This window comes from Cygnus atratus, chromosome 13 (genome assembly GCF_013377495.2).
Source record: "Cygnus atratus isolate AKBS03 ecotype Queensland, Australia chromosome 13, CAtr_DNAZoo_HiC_assembly, whole genome shotgun sequence".
Classification (NCBI taxonomy): Eukaryota; Metazoa; Chordata; class Aves; order Anseriformes; family Anatidae; genus Cygnus; species Cygnus atratus.
The window spans coordinates 7,946,463-7,966,704 of NC_066374.1; the positions used below are offsets into that span (position 1 = coordinate 7,946,463).

General features: G+C 43.9%; 1 protein-coding gene across 2 annotated transcripts in view; it reads right to left on the bottom strand.

The window, feature by feature from the left end:
• MAMLD1 (mastermind like domain containing 1) overlaps positions 1–20,242 on the bottom strand; it is a 78,039-nt gene that overhangs the window by 23,062 nt on the left and 34,735 nt on the right. The window contains exons 2-3 of one of the 2 annotated variants that reach the window (XM_035541195.1): positions 9,288–10,557; positions 8,851–9,074 (exon numbers count right to left, since the gene is read on the bottom strand). In XM_035541195.1, the coding sequence (XP_035397088.1) occupies positions 8,851–9,074; positions 9,288–10,557 (1,494 nt within the window). Of the gene's footprint in view, positions 1–8,850; positions 10,558–20,242 lie in introns of both variants that reach the window. The other variant, XM_035541194.1, reaches the window with a different exon arrangement.

The window sequence follows — 20,242 nt, forward strand, 5'->3', positions numbered from 1 at the left end:
TTTCCTCCACCTCTGGTCTTGAGCATACAAAGACGTGCATACATGATTCACTCTGCTCTCAGAAATAATCCTGCAGCCGTCCTGGGATGACCTCCCGCTGTGTAAATTTAGGTGTGTGCGCTTGAATCTTTACAAGATCAAGCCGTTGAAGTAAGGTGGCAGTCTGGGATATTATCCGTACTGCTCTGTCTCCGTTACAGGGCTCCCCATCCTTGTGTGGGTCCCTTAACAATTCTGTAAGGGGGAAAAATAGTTCGGCACAGCTTGTCCATAACCTGCGTTCAAATCTGCATCTGTCTGACTCTGATTTAAGGTATCTCATTTTCATTATTGCAATGAAAACTGTTAAAGCATTATGTTGCTCATACAGAGAACACTATTCATGTTACAGCAAGGCATTTCCTATCCTGGTCTTTTAACATCTCCATATGCAAAGGGTTAAATTGTAATACAGGATTACTTTTTGTTAGCAGTCAGCAGAGCTTCTAAGAATTACATACTGATATGATAATTTTTGCCGTTAGACATGTTATAAAAAATTTAACCTAAAAATGTACATGTAATAGAGTGATTAGCCTTCAAAGCCCTAAGAAGAGCTGCTTCGTTCTGATCGTGAATTTCTATCAATTATTAGTGCAGGCTGCTTGAAATAGTCCAAAGTGCTCGAGACAGAAATATTGCAAAGCCAACACGGCAGACTGATATGCTTCCTAAATGGCCAGAGTTTTTGAAGACAGCTCGTAATAGTGTTTGGCTTTCAAACCTTAATGTTAACAGCTTTGATGGGACTGCTTCTAATTTGTATTTAAGACCCATTACCTCTTCCTCTAAGCAATCTTCGTGAGACATCATTTGTTCCAGGGGGATATTTGCCATACAGAGCAGATCTGTAATGGCCGTTAATTCACACCATTTTGCTCGCTCCTATATTAATCAGCAAACTGTGAATCATCCCAGTGTTTCCAGACTCGCAGATGTACGAGGGAACCAACGAAGCCAGTTCAGTTTCTCTCCCCATTCAGACGCGGAGACAATATCAGTTCCTGTTTACAGCCACTGCTTTGTTTTCCCCCACCCACACACTGAAATTTCTCCAAAATGCCCAGAGAAAAAGAAAAAGAGACTGAGTTCACTTTACCAGGAAAGTTATTTCTAGGTATTGCATCTGAAACAAAACATGTTTGTACTTTTATTCGTGTGCAGCCTCGACTGCAGGGAGGCAGAAATGACAGAGGGACAGACCCGAAGGACAAAGTGGGCAGCTCGTGTCACCCCACCCTGCCGAACAGCCATACACGATTTATCGCCAGCTGAAGGACTGTTTCATTTCTCTGCCTGCTTTTTATTCTAATCATTTGAGTAGCCTTTGCTTCTCTAAGTATTTCTGCCTTGCGAAGGGCAGATGCAATTTTGGGCTGCTGCACGGCCATACTGGGTGGAAACAACCCCACAAGACAAGGGCACAACCCACGCAATCACAATATCCTGGCAGAAATTATTAAAAATAACTGTTGATTTGGGCATCGAATTTGAGAGAGTCAGAAGGGCATGGTCTGGGGGAGGTGAGCACGTTTTCTGAAAGCCAGGCTGCTTTTATCTTAAAGTGAGCCCCCCAAGCCATGGTTTAGTAAGACAGAGAGTACCTAGCCAGTGAACAAACAGATCTTCCAAAATGTGGCAAAACTTGGCATTAAGATGTTCTGCTATTGATGGGAATTTACAGCACAGATGAAGCAAGAGTTGGGGGTGCAGTAAGGTCAGGGAAACCTCATTGCTACTCATCAGCTGGCCGCGCTATGAGCATACCTTGTCAGTGTCAGAATTAGGGGTGCCCTGACTTTTAAATGAGGATGCAAGCAGAGGGTCTCAACAACATGAACAGTGCTCAGGGATGGGTATTTTTAAGACTGGGACAGAGAAAGGAGGTGCATTCATTATGAAGCCATCAGTCACAGCAAGAAGGTCCCTGAGTCTTTCCCCTTTCACACTGTGATTTCTAGGATGTTTATAACTTCTTTGCACCTAAGGGCACAGTTGAAAAAAAAATACATGTTCAAACTCTTTTCTCAACTGCTTATAAATTAAAGATTTCTGCATATGGATTTTTTTTTCTCTGTGGTAATAAAAAAAAGAAAAATGGGTTACTTGAAAAAAAAGGAAAGCAAGAAAATCTGTAGCTGGGGCCTGATTCAGCCAATTTTTAGCCCAGAAGCAACCTGGGAATGCTGCTACCAAGTCAACTAGAAAACCAGGGAGAAGATGTCCAGCGCGGCTGGCAGGATCAGGGTGGTTTTGGTACAACCGGGTGTCAGAACACGGTTTCACATCAGATGAATCAGACACTTCAGCACAGTAGCACCACTTTCCCTATACATGCGAGAGAAGAGGTTCTCTCCTACCCCCACTGCAGAGCAAAAGGAAACAACTGTCTGTTGCTTAAAGCTCAAAACCACAAAAGCATTTTTTTTAAGAGTTGATGCAGAAACTGTGTGCGATGGCACACTGCTCTGCTCATCCCACCACTGCACAGCACCGCGAGGACGGGACGCACGGGATACAGCAACCAGAAAGCTCTTTAAAAGCAGCCTGTCCGGCTGAAATTTGGTGACTTGTCCTAAATTTCTCCAGGATAAGTCATGTTTCCATCTGTGTTCACAGCGCATAAGCACCACTACTTCCTCTTTTCTTTCGCCACCAAAAAAACGGACACTGCCAGGTCAGGCCGTACACACGCTGCTCTCTGCTCCTGCAGGGAGCGATGAGAAATGCCCCCAGCGCCCCCACAGGGGTGTCTGCATCCTAAGCACTGAACAGCGGCAGAACGTCCTCCATTTTATTAAAACTTATCAGCTAACAAGGGAAAGACAGGACTGCTCAGGGTGCTGCAGCTTTGCTGCGCTGTACAGCCCCAGCACATTTCGGAACCACGAGGGGTGGGGGGCTCCCAGCACTGTGCTCAGGATTGGGTCTATTTAGAAACTTCTCTGCAGATTACTCCCCCTAGGCTGATGTGCCACGTGAAGTCCAAACTGCTTTCAGCACGACAGATAGCTAAACTGGAAGGAATGATGAGCGCATTAGGCAGAGCTGCTGGAAATAACAATGCCTGTAGACGTCTTAAAACACACACCAAAGAACGGCGAAGGTTAAGACGTGTCTACAAAGACTCAACTACACCAGAGAAATGCTTTGCAATACCTGCAGTCTAATATAAGAGGACACATGCAATTTAAAAAACATGAAAGAGCAATAGGGTAAGAAGATCAGATCTGAACTGATTTATTCTTTTTTTATCTTGACTCCTGCAGTTCTGAGAATACTAGATTACTGTTGGCGTGCTCAAGCCCAACACCCTGTTTCTTTCCACAAGTTTACTCCTTTCTTTCCCAAACTCACCCAACATTACTTACTTGCAGGGGAGGGCAGGGAAGGGGAAGGTGGCAGTGCAATCGTTTCAGCCAAGCTCCTTTGCGGCTCTCTCGAAAGAAGGGAGGAGGTTTGAAAAAAAATACCAACCCCGTTGCAACTGCACAGCTAAATATAAATGCAGAAATGACCATTCAAGAAGATGTTTTTACATCTGCGGAGAGGTCAAACTCCAGGCTCAGCCTTATTGCTCTCTGTAATCCAGATTCATCACCAGCTTCCTTTATTCGCCTAGTCAAAGGCACTTAATTAGCTGAAGGGCTTGTTGCTGTGCCTTCAAAAGCTCTCCACTCCCTCAAAGGCTTTGCTCTGGTATTGTGCTACCATGGCCCTTTGAAATCAAATCTGTTTTTCTTTTCCACAGCATTAGTAAAAGAAAAAAAAAAAGTAATATTTTAAAAACTTTTCTTCAGTGAAAAGAAAAGGAAAAAGTGGAGAAAAAAGAGATGATGAGAAGGAAAGACCACGCAGAACTTCATTCAGAGTGGCTTTTTGACACTTAAAGAAAAAAGGGAAGGGTCAGGGAGGTGGGTAGAGGGAAAAACAGATAAAGCTGATAAAATTTGTTACTTCTAGCCTTAATAATACACAATACTGCAATTTGTTTTATGTGTTAGGAAGACTTCTTGCGACATCTTAGAGATCCCAAATAAAGCATGATTTTTTCCCTGTATTTACAACATGATTGCATGTACTCAGAGGCTGGGGGCTGAGATCTCTGCTTTTCCAAACTCTTAACCAATCTGAGCTGATGAACATAAAATGCTGCTGAATCAGAACAGTCCCACCTACCACTCACAGTGTGGTGACTTTTCGTGGGCAGAAATAACTACATAGCAGAGAACAGCCAGGAATCACTCCGTAGTATTAACATTTCTATTAGTATTATATTAATAAAAGCTGTATTTTGTATTCCATTATATTTATTTAACCTTTAACATCTAAGCTCTGGTTCAGTTTGCTCTTTATAACAGTGCACTTCTGCAGTTTTGTTTCTATATTTAGAGCGCTCATGCTCAGAAACAAGATTTTTTGTTTATTTTTTTTTCATTGCTCCTAGTATGTTTAATCCAGCTCAGGGGTTTTGGTGTATCTCCTCAGCCTATAATTTACTCTGCCAACCCAGATACTGTATTGCTGCTTTTACCACAGTTAAAGAAACACTATCTAGTCCTTTTCAGAGCTTTTTGATCTGCAGCATGTTCTTCACTATCTCATGCAGTCCACATATAGTAAAATATAGCCATTTTTATTGCAAATGATATTATTTCTCTCTGTTTCTTCTGCTATAATTTTTCTTCTTCCATCATTTTTGGCAATGGAGCTGAAACAAGCATACCCTTCAGTGACAGCCCAGTATACAGCTATCTGGATGTCAGCAGGAATGCGGCGAGCTCTAAGAATAGCACATTTGGTTCCTACAGAGCAAGTGCAGCTCAGAAATGCACAGCGTGTCACACCCAAACAATGGCTATTTATTATCCATGGCCCCTCAACAAAACAAGCTTTTAAATTGTGTTTGCTTTTAAGCACGTTACGGAGCAGTGGGCAATGCTGCCCTCCTCCCCAACGCTCTGAAACTTTAACTTGGGCAGACTCGGGCTTGGAAAACTAGCGGTCCCCCAAAAGGTTTCTTTTATTCCAGCCTGTGTAAAATGCAAAGATCAGCAGCTCCCCTTCCTAGCATCAGCAGAACCCTCCTTTCCATTCACAAGAACCTGTTTCTGTTCTTACATTGGCAGAAATAAAAGAGCTCTTCTGAAAGCAGTGGTGTGGTAGCAGCACGGCTGAAGGTAGAATTGGGCCCAGTATTTCTGACATGCCAAAAGGGACGACCTGCAAGTACAAACTGCATTTAGACATGAAAATCAGGGAGATGCCCAACTACTCAACCTGCCTGGGCAGATGCAGCCTTCCACGCACCCAGAAGCAGCCCACAGAAAGCCAAGTGCCTGAGCTGAAGCCCAGAAAGCAGCGTGCGATAGTTTAGGAGACTCCTTGGCTCTCTGGCATTTAATACCGTCTTTATATCGGGGATTTATGAGCCCAGACCTTTGAGTGTAATTTCACTCAGCAAGCATCAGTACTACATGAGTAAAATGAAAACCTGCACATATCCACGGGAGCACTGCGAGCACCACCAGGCTTTGCAATATCACACAATGCAAGCTGTCAGTGCCTAAATCAATATCTGTCAATGCTCAACAATAAAGACATAGTGCTTCAGATGTGAAAAGATTAGACGTTATCAGATTTACCAGTTGTCCTGGCAAGATGGGCTGGGGGATGCGGACTGATTACACTGAAGAGATGTAACATTAAGTACAAAAAGCATGCAGCTGGGAGGCACCGGGAGGAACCCAGCTCGTGCAACGTGGAGTCTTTGCTTTAATACGCATTAAAACAACAGCAAAAAGCTCACTCTGGGTCTACGTCACAGCCGCTGCTCTCTTCCCCATGTTGCTCTGCCTGCTACAAGGATCAAATTTCATGGTTTATTGTTCTCCCTCCAACTGGCCACCATCCACATTCTTCTTCTGCACAAAGCTGCACCTCTCGCTCAAAAGAAGGGAGCACTATGCCTTCGTTTTATAAATTTTAGTCACATTTACAAACACACACACACACCGAGTAAGGAGATGACTTTTAAACACTAAACAACATTCCAGGGAACGCTGCTATTTTTCTTTCAGCATATTTCTGTGAATGAGGCTAAAAAAGGCAATTTTCCACCAGGCAGTTACTGATTTTTGAAGATGGAGAAGTTCTCTCTTGTCTTCTGAGTCTTTAGCTTCTTGCCTTTTAATGAAACAATTGCTCTATGTTTGAGGAGTCCTATTCATCACCAGCCTTAGGAGAGGGTTGGCACTGTGGTTCTGAAAAGCTCAAATTCTGCTCAGACACACTGCTGGAAATCAAAACCGCAGTCACTGAAGCTACTTCGTTAGAGCGAACTAAAACTGTTACACAGCAGGCTGGGTCCCAAATTCCACTACGTTTCAATGTAGATAAGAGATCCATTGCAGACAAATAACAGATCTACATGCTACTTTCAAACAAACAGCAAGTATCCCAGAATTTTAAGGTTTCATACCTCAAATAGTTTTCCATTTTCTGTCATTCTTTCACTCAACAAAAATCATTTTTTGTCATTTGCTTTTAATTCCGCACTCAAGTTCCATTTTCTCCTATGAGATTCGCAGTAAATTATCAAAACCTAGCAAAATGTTCTGCTCCTGAACATCCACTATCCTTCTTAGGCAGCTCAGCAGACTGTAAAACTGAAGCACTGTCATCTGGTCTGTAATTAATGTAATAAGTCTTACTTGTAAAATGAGGGAGGCACCATGAACTTACCTAACTCGTCTGAAAATGTAAGATGCTCATCACCTGTAATCATTGTCTTAACTGTCGTTGATCATTACTGATAGTTGCCAAATTACAGTAACTCTCTTTCTGACACTAAGAACCAGCTAAAAATGCAGCCCAAGCAGAGCAGTAGGAAAGTTGTTGAAGAGGGGCGATTTTGGCCAATTAAAGAGATTCACTGCAGGATTTTTTCTCCCTTTTTTTCCCTGGCTAATCAATGATGTAGGGGTTCAGAGGTGCAAGACAAAAATGCAAAGCAGGGAAAACTAGGGCACAGGAAACCTCAGGAATCCAGCAGGGACGTGGCAATTCCACACACCCAGCGGGGAGCCAGAAAAAAAAAAAATGCTCAAAGGTTATGGACATACGATCAAAAGCGATCATGTTACTGCAATTTAACAACTTACCAGCCATCATCTGAGGTGCAGTAAAACACCGTGAATGTATTCTTCACCCACACTGCCTCCAGAGTAAAACATCTGATCGGCAGTAACTCATGGAGCTGCAGCAACTCTCTCACTTTCAGTTGTATGTCCACGCTCTTGGATCCTAAGCCCGAAAGGCCCTCTGTGTTGTGTGCAATTTGGGTCCTCGCACGCCTAAAGCAACATACCGGCTTCAGGCTTTTGTTGAATTCGGGGCCTCACACTGATAACTCTTTAAAGTGAACGATGTATTCTGTATCATTACATGCCACATATTTGGAAAAGCAAATTCAGCAAGCCACCAGCTCTTCCCACCTGTCTGTTTTCGGCTGTTCCCTCAAAGCAGGGGGCACCGAGTGTGCACAACTTTGGGTCGATCCCACAGCAGCACAGTGGAAACGCACCTCATTAATTTACCACTAAGTGGCTGACATTTAGCAACCATCCCCTTATTTCTCATTGCTATCATCGGAAAAGGTTACACCAAGCCACCCACACTGAAGAAGTCCACCTCTGTAAGAACTGGACACTTGGCAGGTAGAAGAGCAAAGAAACCCAGGGCCTGGACTGCATTCCCCAGCTAAGCACAGCTCTCTGGAGCAGATCCCTGCAGGGTTTTGGCGATAAACCTCTGTTTTGCTGGGGGAGAAGCATTCTGATGCGTCACAAGGAGTCAATGTGAGCCTGTGTACATGGCTGGGCAGCTTTAAGGGTTCTGCTGCCAAAGTGCTGGCTCTGCCTGACAAGGTGGCTGGCTTCGGTGGTGAGGTTCAACTTCTTTCCTCCTATTCTTCATAACAAAAAGACAGATATTTATTGCTCCTACCCGAGCTCTCAGACCGAGTCCCCAAGCCCTTCCTTGCTCTGAAACTTTCACAGTACCTCTCTCTTATCTGGTGCAGTAGCAGAAAGTGCTTCGCACCTCTCTTTGGGTCTCAGGGAGAAAGTTTCTAGAGGGAAACCGAGGCTGCTCTCATTCCCGCCAGCTGCATTTTCATGTTTACCAGCTCAGTTGGTATCGAAGATCAACAAAGGGTGGGGAATGGCCCTCATCCAAAGCAGGGCATTGCTTCTGGCGAATGCTGGTAACAGGTATTTCAAGTCTGCCTCTTTGCTATTCAGGAGCTGTACTGTTTGACCTGCTGTCCATGAAGTAGTCATATTTTAACTTCACTTCTCACCCCACCTTATCTTTTCTAGCCTCAGAAACATAACGCGGAGATTAATTTGGTCAAAGGCATTAGGAAAAAAAGAGACTCCCACAAAAAAAGAAGACAAGAAACAAACTGTGGGAGCACCTCTACAGTTAACAATATAAGCTAAGTAAGAACACAACCTATACATTTAAAAATAACTTATTTCAGTGGTGTGAAATGTGTTTTGCCTAGCAGGACAAAGTTCTCCGCTGGGCTGGAAGTGACAATGGACGGTGGAATTACATTTCAACCGAACAAATAAAAGAAGTTACTTATAACTCTATGATGTTGTTATTGCCTTGCTGATGCAAACACTGTGCACACCCCAGAAGTTTAGTGGCGTCACATTTGAAACACAAAGGAAAGCAAAAATAAGAAAATGCATGACTCAACGTCTGCATGTAGGACCTAGACAACAGCAGAAGTGCTCTTACCTGTCTGTTTTGAGATGGCAGCGTGGCAGGCTGCATGTGTCTCTGCATCCGATGCGGCTGCTGCATCAGCTGTCGAAACTGCTGCTGGAGAAACTGGCTGTTGTTAGCCTGCTGGGACTGCTGGGCGGCTGGAGACTGCTGCTGCTGCTGCTGCTGGAGATAGTGAATGAGCGACTGCTGCCCTTGTCCTGCTGTCAGAGGTGACATCTTTTGAGTGGCTGACTCTGAGGCAAAGTGAGACAGTGGCTTGGTGTTATTGAAAGAAAACTGGTCTTGGCTAACAGGGCTCTCATTCACTAGACCTGGCTGTAAGCTACTGGATGGCTGTTGCATAATTATGTTCATATTTTTGGACTGGTTTGTAGTCATTGATTTAAAAAGCGAGTTCTGCATACTTGTGGGGTTGTTGGTGGGAGTGATATTAGAGATTAATGTACCTTGAGGACTGAACGGCTGCTGATGCAGAGCTGGGCTCGACAGCTTCTCTGGCCTGTACGGTGGAGAGGGTCCAGTATTCGTGGAAGCCATGCTGGCAACCAAGTTGTTCTGTGGACTTTTAATATTGCTGGCTGGCAAGCTGGCTGCCGTCAGGGCAGGCAGCATGGAGCTCTGCGGGCTGAAGGGCTGCTGGTTCAGAGCCGGACTGGAAAGCTTCTCAGACCCGTAAGGAGGAGAGGGGCCGTTGGATGGGGTGCTGCTGGAAGTCATGCTCGAAAGCAGGGTGTTTTGAGGACTCTGAATGTTGTTTCCTGGTAAGTTATTAGCAGGCATACCAGACACCATAACGTTCTGAGGACTGAAAGGCTGATGGTGTGGGGATGATCCTGCCCTATAAGGGGGAGAGAGACCAGGAGGAGACATAGTTGGCCAGCTGGGAGCCTGTACTTGTTGCTTAGTAGTAGACACCTGCTTGCTAGCTGCCAGCTGCTTTAGCTGCTGAGCGTGCCAGTTGGAGCCAGGTATGTTGGGTAAGGGTACTGGAAGCATGGGTGGTGGCTGGTTCTTGCTCTGAGCTGCTGTAGAGATGGGCGATGCAGCGGGTTTGTTTGAGGGAGGAACTTGGAAGTTAGCTCCAGCAGATGACGGTCGCATCTGAGGAGATCCTCCACTGGTTGGGTTGCAGCCTGGAGAAAAGTCTTTGTTAGCAACATGGTTCTCCAAGTGGGAAGTCTGCGGGGAGGACTTTGGAGTGGTACTTATGCTTGGTTGAGAATGACTCAGCCCAAGTGGCTCTTCGGCCTTGCTGCCCAGAATCTTCTCCAGATCCAGGTCATTGGGAGAAGGATCGGGCATCTTTGTCAGCTCTTCCAACAGGTCTTGCAACTCTTGGTCCACAGACTGTAAGCTGTTTCCTTTCTCATCATAGTGGACAATGTTGTTAGCCTGTCCTCCTATCGACCCCTTCTGATTTATTTCCGTGTTGGGCGGCACAGAAAATGGGGAGCCGATGCCACTGCCGTTCATGTGATTGTTTTCGAGGAGCACTGAATGACCCGTGACTCCCATGGAAGAGGTGCTGTGACTAGTGGAGAAGGGAGAACTTTGCATTTCTGGACACGCCACATTGGGATTGGTACCTTGGCCCATGGAAAGGGTTACGTCATCAAGACAAAGTCTTTTGCTGTCATTTGGGAAAATGACATCAGGCACACCACTGGAGGCAGGAGAGCTATCATCTTCCAGTTTTCTTTTAATGGATCCCTGTAACTGGGAAAATAAAAAAAAGAAAAAGAAAGGATCTGTTATTGACCTTACTTGAACACCCTCTGAAGCTCCATGCTGTAACACTGGGTTGTAGATACTGAAAATTAAATCAGACAATTAAAAAACCAATCATGTGAGACAAATTCAATCAGGATTTAAGTGGGTGCAACTTCACTGAAATCAGAAGAGTTATAGTCAGACAAAGGCTGAATCTCACATGCTGGCCTTAAAACAGATGTTAAAACTATAAAATACTGTCTGTCATGTGAACTGTAATAGAAGTTTTTAAAATAGTTTCTGGTACCATTTCAATTAAGACATTATACTCCCTGCATAACAAACATGCCAGCATTTTTATGGTAACATTTTTTAGGTCCAAACAATGGCAGATCTGAATGAAACCCTGGACTGAATTTAGCGACCTTCTGCCAGTGACTCCGATTAAATTCAGACCTGAGACAACTAAATTGTTTTACATTCTTTATAGGCAGAGCATCTGAAATAACTGGCATACTTTCTAAACAAACCAAAACAAAGAAACAAAAAATCTCAACTATCTATCTAAACAGACTTTCAACTCTCAGGCTCCCTAATCACAGATGTTTTAGATTTTACAAGCCAGTAAATAACTGCTAAACTTTTAATTTTTGTTTGTTTTTCTAAGTCTATGGCAGCATGGGATTTGTTATTTTAAAGGATTGCAACTCATTTGTAACAACTGAAATATTTTCAAAATACAATGATATCTTGATCCTCAAGAAATGGTAGAGTTGTAAATCCGCAAATCCCAGGGAAAAAAAAAAAACTTCCTTATAAAGAAAATGAAACCGAAAACAATGTCTCTAGCACTAATTCAGTGAGATATGACAATCTCTTCCAAATATAATCATCTGCGGCTTTCATTTTTAACAACCTTGACCTGTATGTCATAGGATTAATCAAACATTAACATTGCTGCTTCAAGTTAAGGGAAATAAGCCTTCTGTTCTTGTATAACAGTAGAGGGAGGTGGCATTTACAAAAGTATCTTGTCAGCAATGGGGAAACCATAGAGAGTCACTGTTCCTCTAAGCCAGCTCACGATAAAACCTCTCCCTGCCCTGACCGACACTTAAAGCACTGCTAGTCACCTGGTAACAGGAAAAAAAATCACATCTAATATCACCTTGTACCATTACAAGAGAAGTGCCAGCATAACCACATCCACTCCAGTGCTGCAGTGGGTATGAGTAACTTCAAAATTTTACGCTAAATATTAAGCACAAGAGCCTCTACGTCACTGCCAGAGGAAGTTGAAGCATCGGGGACTGGATTATTCCTCTGGACTGGGGAGGCCAAAATTTGCCTAGCTTTAGGAAATGGAACAAGGCCTAAATCTCCCAAGTGTTGGTCTAATGATGGATCGAATTGTTTTCCCTCATTTTCTTTGATAAAACTAAGCCAGAGTTGCATGTTTCAACAGATGTTGCCCCGTGTAGGCTGAAACTTGTTGGTAGAGCATAACTCCATGTATTTAAACCCAGGCACGTATACAGAATCTTTACAGGGGCTTCGCACATCCAAAACAAACACAGCGCGTTCCCAAGTTGCACCCTGGGAACCTCGAGGCAGGCGCTGCTGTGGGATCTCTCACACTTGGCCAGCTGACATGCTGGCATGCACATCCTTGCCAGTGCTGCTTTTTGCCATAGGACATTCCTATGCTCTGAGTTACTGGGGGAAAAATTGGGCTTTCTAAACACTTCAAAGATATTCTTTAACTGTTGCACGGGGGAGTAAATGTGATGGGAAAACAAAAGCCCATTCCTCCAAGACTATTGCTATATGTAAACAGGTAAAATAAGCCCGTGGCGTTCAGAAGGTATGGGCATACCAAAACTGGGACAAGATTTTTAAATAGGATTCTGTTCCTTAGTCCTCATGAGAAGTCTGTCTGGAAGAGGCGCAGTGATGTTAGCTAGATGTTATGTTCTCTTGAAAAGCAAGGCTCCTGTTTCCCATCTGAATATTTGCAAGGTGACCATAAAGACCAGAAGACCAATTTCCCCCAGTGCAGGCAGGTACAGCTCCACAACATTTTGTAGTATTGCACTGGTATAAGATATGTTTGACTACAGCCCCAAATTTGAGAAAGATACTATCCTTAAAGTGAACTAAAGACATCGAAGAGTAACTTTGGTCAGAAGGGGGATCTGGGTATCATCAAGCACATCACAAATGAAGAAAATAGACGACAGCATTTCACCAGGCACTTAAGTGTGAAGTATCAAGTACAAACAGAAATCTCTTCTTGGGCTGGATGGACTAGCTGAAAGCTTTGCTTAAATAGTCCCCACTTGAATGCACATGACTGCTCCTCCCATACCGCATGCTGTGCTGCTGCGGTCTCTGCTAGGAGCCAGCACATCTCCCTAGATCCCCTGTGGATGCTCTCCATTCGTATGCCCCTGTAGCAGCATGGACAAGTGCTGGACAGAAACGCAGTGTCTTAGGGACACGGGCTCACTCACACGCCATCACCACTGAGGCACGATGACTTTTAGGACCAGGATCTCCTGACCTAACTCATTCAAACAGCAACTAGTTGCAGATCATTCCTCTAGCACGCTCAGACATCTCGAGACCATCATGTCTGTAAAGCACCTCTATCCTTTTCTGGACTCTTCCCTTACAAAAGCCATTTTTATTGCACATTTCCCTCGTTTGGCCCTCGATTTCCCTAGGAGGGAGCTAATTTATTTCAACTTTCTCCCCTTCTTTTGAGAGGGTTTATGCTATTTGACAAAATCAGGAGAAAAGAGGAGAGCACCAAAATATGTTCGTTCCCTTTCTCTGCAGAGTAGTATACTGGGCAGCTTCGTTCCAAACTGAATACTGGGAAGTGAATATAAATATTACATAAACATGTAACACACACACACACTTAGGGTGGCTGGGAGCTGTATATGGCTGCATATGGGAAAGCCCCATACGTCCAAACAAGGGCTATGCAGACAAGCAACAAGTGGGCTCTTGTGACCTTGTCAAAATTCACTGCACTAAATTAGCATGCACATGCTAAATTCTACTGGGGAGTAGCTGGGAAATGAAGGCAGGCTCTCTAGTTTGGGGAACATCCGATTATGAGGTGTCCATGTTCTCAGGTTTGCTTTGGAAGCGAGCATGCCACAACCCTGGCACTGCTACCCTCTCAAAACGAACAGGCGCGCTTCTGGGAAGGCCTGAGTTACAAATGTGTTGCGCTGCTAGCTCCTAATGGTAGTATAACAATAAATAATAACTGTTTACACTGCTCCTTCCCAGGCAGCTATACAGCGCGGTTACAAACATCTAATTTGTCACACACTACCTCTGCGCACAGCAGCGAAGCCCTGTGCGTGGGCAGAGTGCCCACAGGCCGAGGGCCGGCGCGCTGGGCCCGGCTGCCCAGGCCTTGCCTTGCTGTGCCCCCACATCATCCTCTGCCCCCTTCTTCCCAAACACAGGCGATAGGGCCAGCCCCCAGTGCCTTGCTGCTTCTCAGCAAAGGCTGGAAGTGGCAATAAATGAAGCAGAGAGATCAAATTGTCTATAGATATACACCGTGGTGGTGCCATCAGATTTTAGTAACATACCGCACGAGCTTCTCCTGGTTGGCTCAGAGCCTCGCCAACACTGCGTTTCATTTCTTACTTTAATCCCAAAACTGTCCTCAGTTACCCTGCCAGCTCTGTGTGACCCAGGTTGCCCCATGGCCCTGCTGCCAGCCCGTGCTAACTCTCTTGTCCCTTCGTGCCTTTGCCTGCAGGGTGGCTGGGAGGAAAGGGCCACCGCGGCCAAGAGCTGGGGAGAGCCTTGCTGCAGCTTTCATCTCCCTTCCACCAGAAAAAAAGAAAAAAAAAAAGCCGAATCTAACAGGAGATTCCTATTTAGGACAGCGTAAAGCAGAAATGAGAAAGGAAAACTGTTAGGTGAGGTATTTCTGTGCCTCTTCCTGGTTTCTGCAGCCTCTGTCAGAGATTCAAACCTTGATTTAGAGCAACCGCAGGGTGCTGATTATTGATCTGCAACCACCCCACCCCACTCGCTGCCACTGAGCGATCCAACCTACAGCAGCGATTCCCACACCTACGCAGCCTCTTCGCACAAGAACCAAGCCCAGTGAGACACTGCCATTTTGAAACCACTTCTGTAGAGCCCTCACGGCGTTCTCCTTCGACGTCTATTCCAGCTCCCTCCATCCCCAGCACAGGCCATCACTGTTGGAGACCCTCTTGACTTAGCATTAAATATATTGATCTGGGATACCCAAAATGGGAGTCAGATAACTTTCTTTCACCAGGAGTCTTAGGACCCTTGTAAGTCTTGGGAAAACCGAGGTGTTGGCTTCTCCAGCATCCCCTTGAGACCCCACAGCAGACTGGGTCTCCAACTCTCCTATTTTTCAAGATATATTGCAGACTGTTTTTTCCCCTCTGCAAAGTATAAAATTGAGATTTGCTCAACTGAACTGACCAGAGAACCTTTCACTCTCTGTCTCTTTCAAACACTAGACACTGCCAAAACTGGAAGCATGTATTTGCCAGAGGCAAACTGTTTGCAGCATTCAGCCATCAAGACTTCAGTCTCTGTGGCTTCAACAAGCTTCAGCGAGAGCTATCTGCCCATCAGCCCAAAATGTTTCTATCTGTTCTGACAAAAACAGTCATGTAATGAGAAAATGAAACTGGCAATTTTCCATATAAAACAAGAAAACTTCACAATTTTTCTCATGTGCCTTAAATATACAAGTTGAAAGGTCTGTGCTCTATATTGCTCATTTCTCCAAAATCTAATTTTAATGACCTGCTAATCTTTGCAGACAGATTGTGAAAAAGGTGAGAATTCTACTGTGCGTTTGGAGGCTGGAAAGTGGATTTGATATAACATTACCTTTTAAATGGCAGCAGTTACTTGTAGCCCTGCTTGAACTATCAGACCTGCTGCTTTCAGTAGCAGGCTGGCTTGCACATGAGCAACAAAACCCAAATGCTCGTGGGCAAAGATCCCATTTAACAACAGCAGAACCTGGCACTGCATTAAGTGCATTTAGCACATCTGCAGATTTGCATTCGTGCATGCTGGTTGCCGTTTGGTAACAGAAACTCACATTATATATCAGAATCCAAGAAGAAATGCTTCCTGCTGAGGCACACAGTGAGTAGCCAAAGCAGTCCATGACTACCACCAAGAAGTATGCTTCCACATCTCAGGCTACAAGGAGAAGTCAAGGGGGCTTAAGCTACTGAAACCACCATTCACTGTCTTCATGCTAAGATTAAGCATAATCTAAAACCTAATTTTTCCTACTGCTTTAGGCTGGTTGACCCTTCTGATTTGAAGTGATTTCAGCATGGGTGGACTTAAAGCTGTCATTTCACATTATCAGGAAAGAGATCAGAATGTGATTCCAAGCTACCAGAGATGTGTGCTAGGCTTAAAAACAATAATAGCCCAACTGCTCAGCTAAGAAGTACGAGAGAAAAGTCTGCTTTGGGGTCTGTTGGGTATTTGCAAGCTGCGAAGGTGGCAGATGCATTCACAATGAGGTGTGGTAGCAAAGAAAAGATTATGAACAGGGAAAATGCACAGGGCTGGATTTCCTTCTATTCATCACGCTCATGGAAATAGGCAATTGGAGGGGAGGATGTAGGAAGAGGAACCGGGGATGTAAGCAGTCATTTCAACCACGAAAGCACATCGGTTATTGGCTAGCTTGCATGTATTATGTGGATAATTTTTACCTGGAACTAGGGCTTCTCCCTGGTGTATAATTTACAGTGGCGATATGAAATCTGCCATCTTTAAAAGAGGCATATTAACATAGATTGGAAATTGCTGCTTAGGCTATTTAGACGTAGAATGACTCCCAAACACTGCTGCTCTGTGTGTGTAACTACATCTCCCGTCAGCACAGCAAACACCAGTTCACTTGACATAAGCTTGCTGTGACCCTTTCCCCATGACTGCCACCACTCACTGTGATCTTCTCACATTATTCCCTCAAGACATCAGTGCATATCTTTGAAGGAACCCCAGACTATGTTGAGAGAGAAAGAACAAAACTTCTCCTATTTAACGTATGTGCGCTTTTAAGTGGTGACTGCTGATCTGTCACTTTCTTTCATCTTTTGCCTCCTTTCCTACGTAACCACGCAGTGTAGGAAGTAATCCTGGCTGCCAATACCTAGAACTGCATGCTTTTGCTGGTAAGCACAAAAATCCAAAACATCATGACAATACAAAAACAGAAAGATGTGATCTTACAATAAGTTTAAACCGCAGAAACTAACAGGAAATTCAACCTGGATTACCAAGGGTGTTACGTATCATTTTTTCTATAAATCTTAACCAAACATTAAAGGGAAGGAAATACTACAAATATGATTTTCTCGTACTGATTTGTGTGAATGCAGTTAGGCTCATATTGACAGAAATACAGCTGATCCACATCCTGCTCTAAGTTGGAAGATCTCATGGGCTACATAGCAGCAAGTTTGCGAACAAGGTTTTTCTGATGACCCTCGTCTAAAATGATGGGCAACATCCCTAATGTGAAAGTAAAGATATCGATGTAGGATCAGTTCCAAGGAGAGAAAAAGTACATAGGCAAAAATATACCTATTTCTCCATCCCAGAGAAACTGGCCACACAGAAGAAACAAAGTAGCATTCATTGTAAAGAAATATATACATATATTTTATATATATATATTAAAAAAAAAAGAAGATCCAGCAGTCAGTTTTGCTACTTTTCAGGGTAGACAGAACTACCAATCTCATTTAAAAGGCACTAAGGGAGATCTGCCTTATCAAAACAAACATTCAGCATCTTCCTATCTTGTCTTTCCTTAGCAATTCATCTGCTTTCAGTATTAATGGCATTGTTAAAAATGGAAATTTTTCCAGGGGAAAAATTGCTGTTGACAAATGGATCTGGAGGAACAGGACTACTGCCTGCTCCTGTGTTGTACTGCTAGCAGGAGATCTCTGTGCAGATGCCTCTTAATTAGTCATCCGAAGACTTGCAGCAATCACGCCATACATATTGTCTGGCTGCAGTTTCCACATTCCATGTAATGACAAGTGCTATTAATGAGACAGCTGAAGACAGAAGTTCTCTGCCTTTCGGGTTTTAAGCTGTAGTACAAGAGCGTTTCTTTCATATCTGGCCGTAAATCAAGATCAATCTGAGGCTCAACGCCTTTCCATCAGTATTACCTCATCTTACCTCTGTTTTAATACCAGCAGTATTGTTTTATATCTTTTTTTATAGTCCATTAATTTCAAAGTCCTATGGAACACTTTGCAGTAATTTTGTAGACTACATTAATTTCTCACGACAATAGCTAAGCTGAAGAATTGCAGATCGTCTCCACTGAGCAAAAAGTGATGGTTTTGCTACTTGGGTCTTTTGGGATTTGAAAGATACTTTTCCTTCTTCTTTTCTAGCCCCGACACTGGCACGATTATGCAATGACCATAGGTTAACAGGAGCTAAGTATAGGGGACTGTATATGTTCATAAATCATGAGGTAGGTTTACCATTTACTAGATAATCAGATAAAATCCAGTTTGTCTTTTTTTTTTTCCTTTTTTTCTGCTAGATATTGCATTATTTGTTCAAATCCCAGAAGATTTACCTCCTGTATTTCTCTCAAGCTACAGGTTCCATTTTGTCAAAAGGTATCGTTGGGGAATTAACAGCCTGGAGGCAAAGCCTTCAATTAGGTCAAACCTGGGGCCAGAAAGCTCTCAGGTTCTCAGAGCAATAAGAAACAATGGGATTTCAGTCTGAAAAAAGGCAGCTCTGTTTCAACAGCTGAAGTACTTACACTTACTCCCCCAAAGAATAATAGCTCCAACCTTACCTGCGAGGCCGTACTTGAATGCTAATGCTGCGTGGCCTTATGTCAGACCGCTAAGTGGCCTGCTTGCTTTCTGTACTGGGAAGTATTGCATTATTGCATCCAGAGCTCTCCACTAGGCTTAGCAGGGGACAAAACATTCAGAAGAGCAGTTTGAATTTTTTCCTAAGTGGCATCAGAAACAGGAGCACAGCTCTTAGGCAAGATGGAACAAATGGGTAAGGTAAGGAAATGCTCTGAATGGCTCCTCCCTGACCCATTCACCCCATGCTAAAAACAAACCTCAGTTAGAGTAAAAAGCTCATGAATCTAGTGAATCTCCCGCTGAAGCTGGGTGTAGAGAGTCTGATACAGCCAGGAGCAGGGATGTTTGGTAAAGCAGAAGAGTCTGGCAGTGAATATTTGTCTCTGACGGCTTCCTTTTGAAGCCTCCGTCCTTCCCTGCAGAGCAGCTCCACCATTCTCAGTGTACCCGCTCTGGAATAGGAACACGGCTCATAGGCAGCCTGTTATTTGCAGCCTTCTTTCCTGCACCAGTGAGATGACTGGACCAGCCTGCGCCTCTGGCTCCTACAGCACACACTCCTCCAACGCTCTCTCTTACTTACCCGGGGACCTTTAAAGGGCTGCTGCAAAACACTGGTGCTAAAAAAACAAAACCAAAGGCACCCCAGCCCCGAAGCCCTCATCCTGTAAAAAAGCCGTTGAAATCCTGGCCTCACTTAAATATTTATTTTAGGACACTGGCTTCTGCAGGGATGCGATTTCACTCTTTGCTCTTTTATTAACTAAAGGAGTGAATTAAAAATACGCAGGATTTGGAGGAATTCTCTCCAGCAGAACGTGCAGTGCTTCAGTTACTCAGATTTTTAACCACAGAACCTCTCAACTTGTTACAGATACCAGCTCCCCTCTGTCCTAGATGCAGTGTTAATCACACATTCATCACTGCAAATTGACAACATAAATGCTGACTTGTGCAAACAATGTTAGAGAAAATGGTGTTCTTGCTGCAGAAGTGAATTACACAGCCTTTCAAGCTCTCCACACTTCTCGTTTTATGTAAACTCTAATTCCTAAGCCTTTGTTCTGCCTTTAAAGGTCACACAGTTGAAGGCTATGAAGCATAGCATGTGTTCCCACTGATATTAAAACAATGTTTACTATATCATGCATATAAACGTAAAGAAGAAACAGTTTGCAACCTGCTGTTAATAAGAGATGATTTATGAGAGAGCATTGTTCTGAGTATCAACATGTGGAATGTACAAATCTGATCTTAATCACGCACGGTGATTTTTTTGGTGTGTGTTTTCAAGTAAAGCCTCCACAATGCCCTGCAATCACACGAACTTCTGGTGACACTGTGTTTGACTGATTAAACTCTTAATCTCGCCAGGGCTTAACTTCAGGAATACAAGCGGTCTCTTCAGATTCAAGCATATGATTGCACATTTGCAAGATCAGGATTTCATTTGCATATTCAAATTGCAGAACTGCATCTTCCCTTTGTCTGCGTAAGGCCAACTACAGCACTCCAAATGCTAAACAACAACCATAGAGTTGGACAGTATTTTTAGCATCTCTGTGGTGCACTTCTATCTTTAGCTGCTGTGTTCAGAAAACAATCCCAGAGGACACTGCATAGCTAACATAGCTCAGGCTCTTCATCATGTTCAATTTTTCTCCTGAAACACGGTGAAAGCAGACTATATGAGAGGCCAATCCATGGCCAGACAAGGTTTCCTACTGTCCTGAGCAGAGCAGAACTGTATCGAAGGATTAAAACATGCAAACATGAGA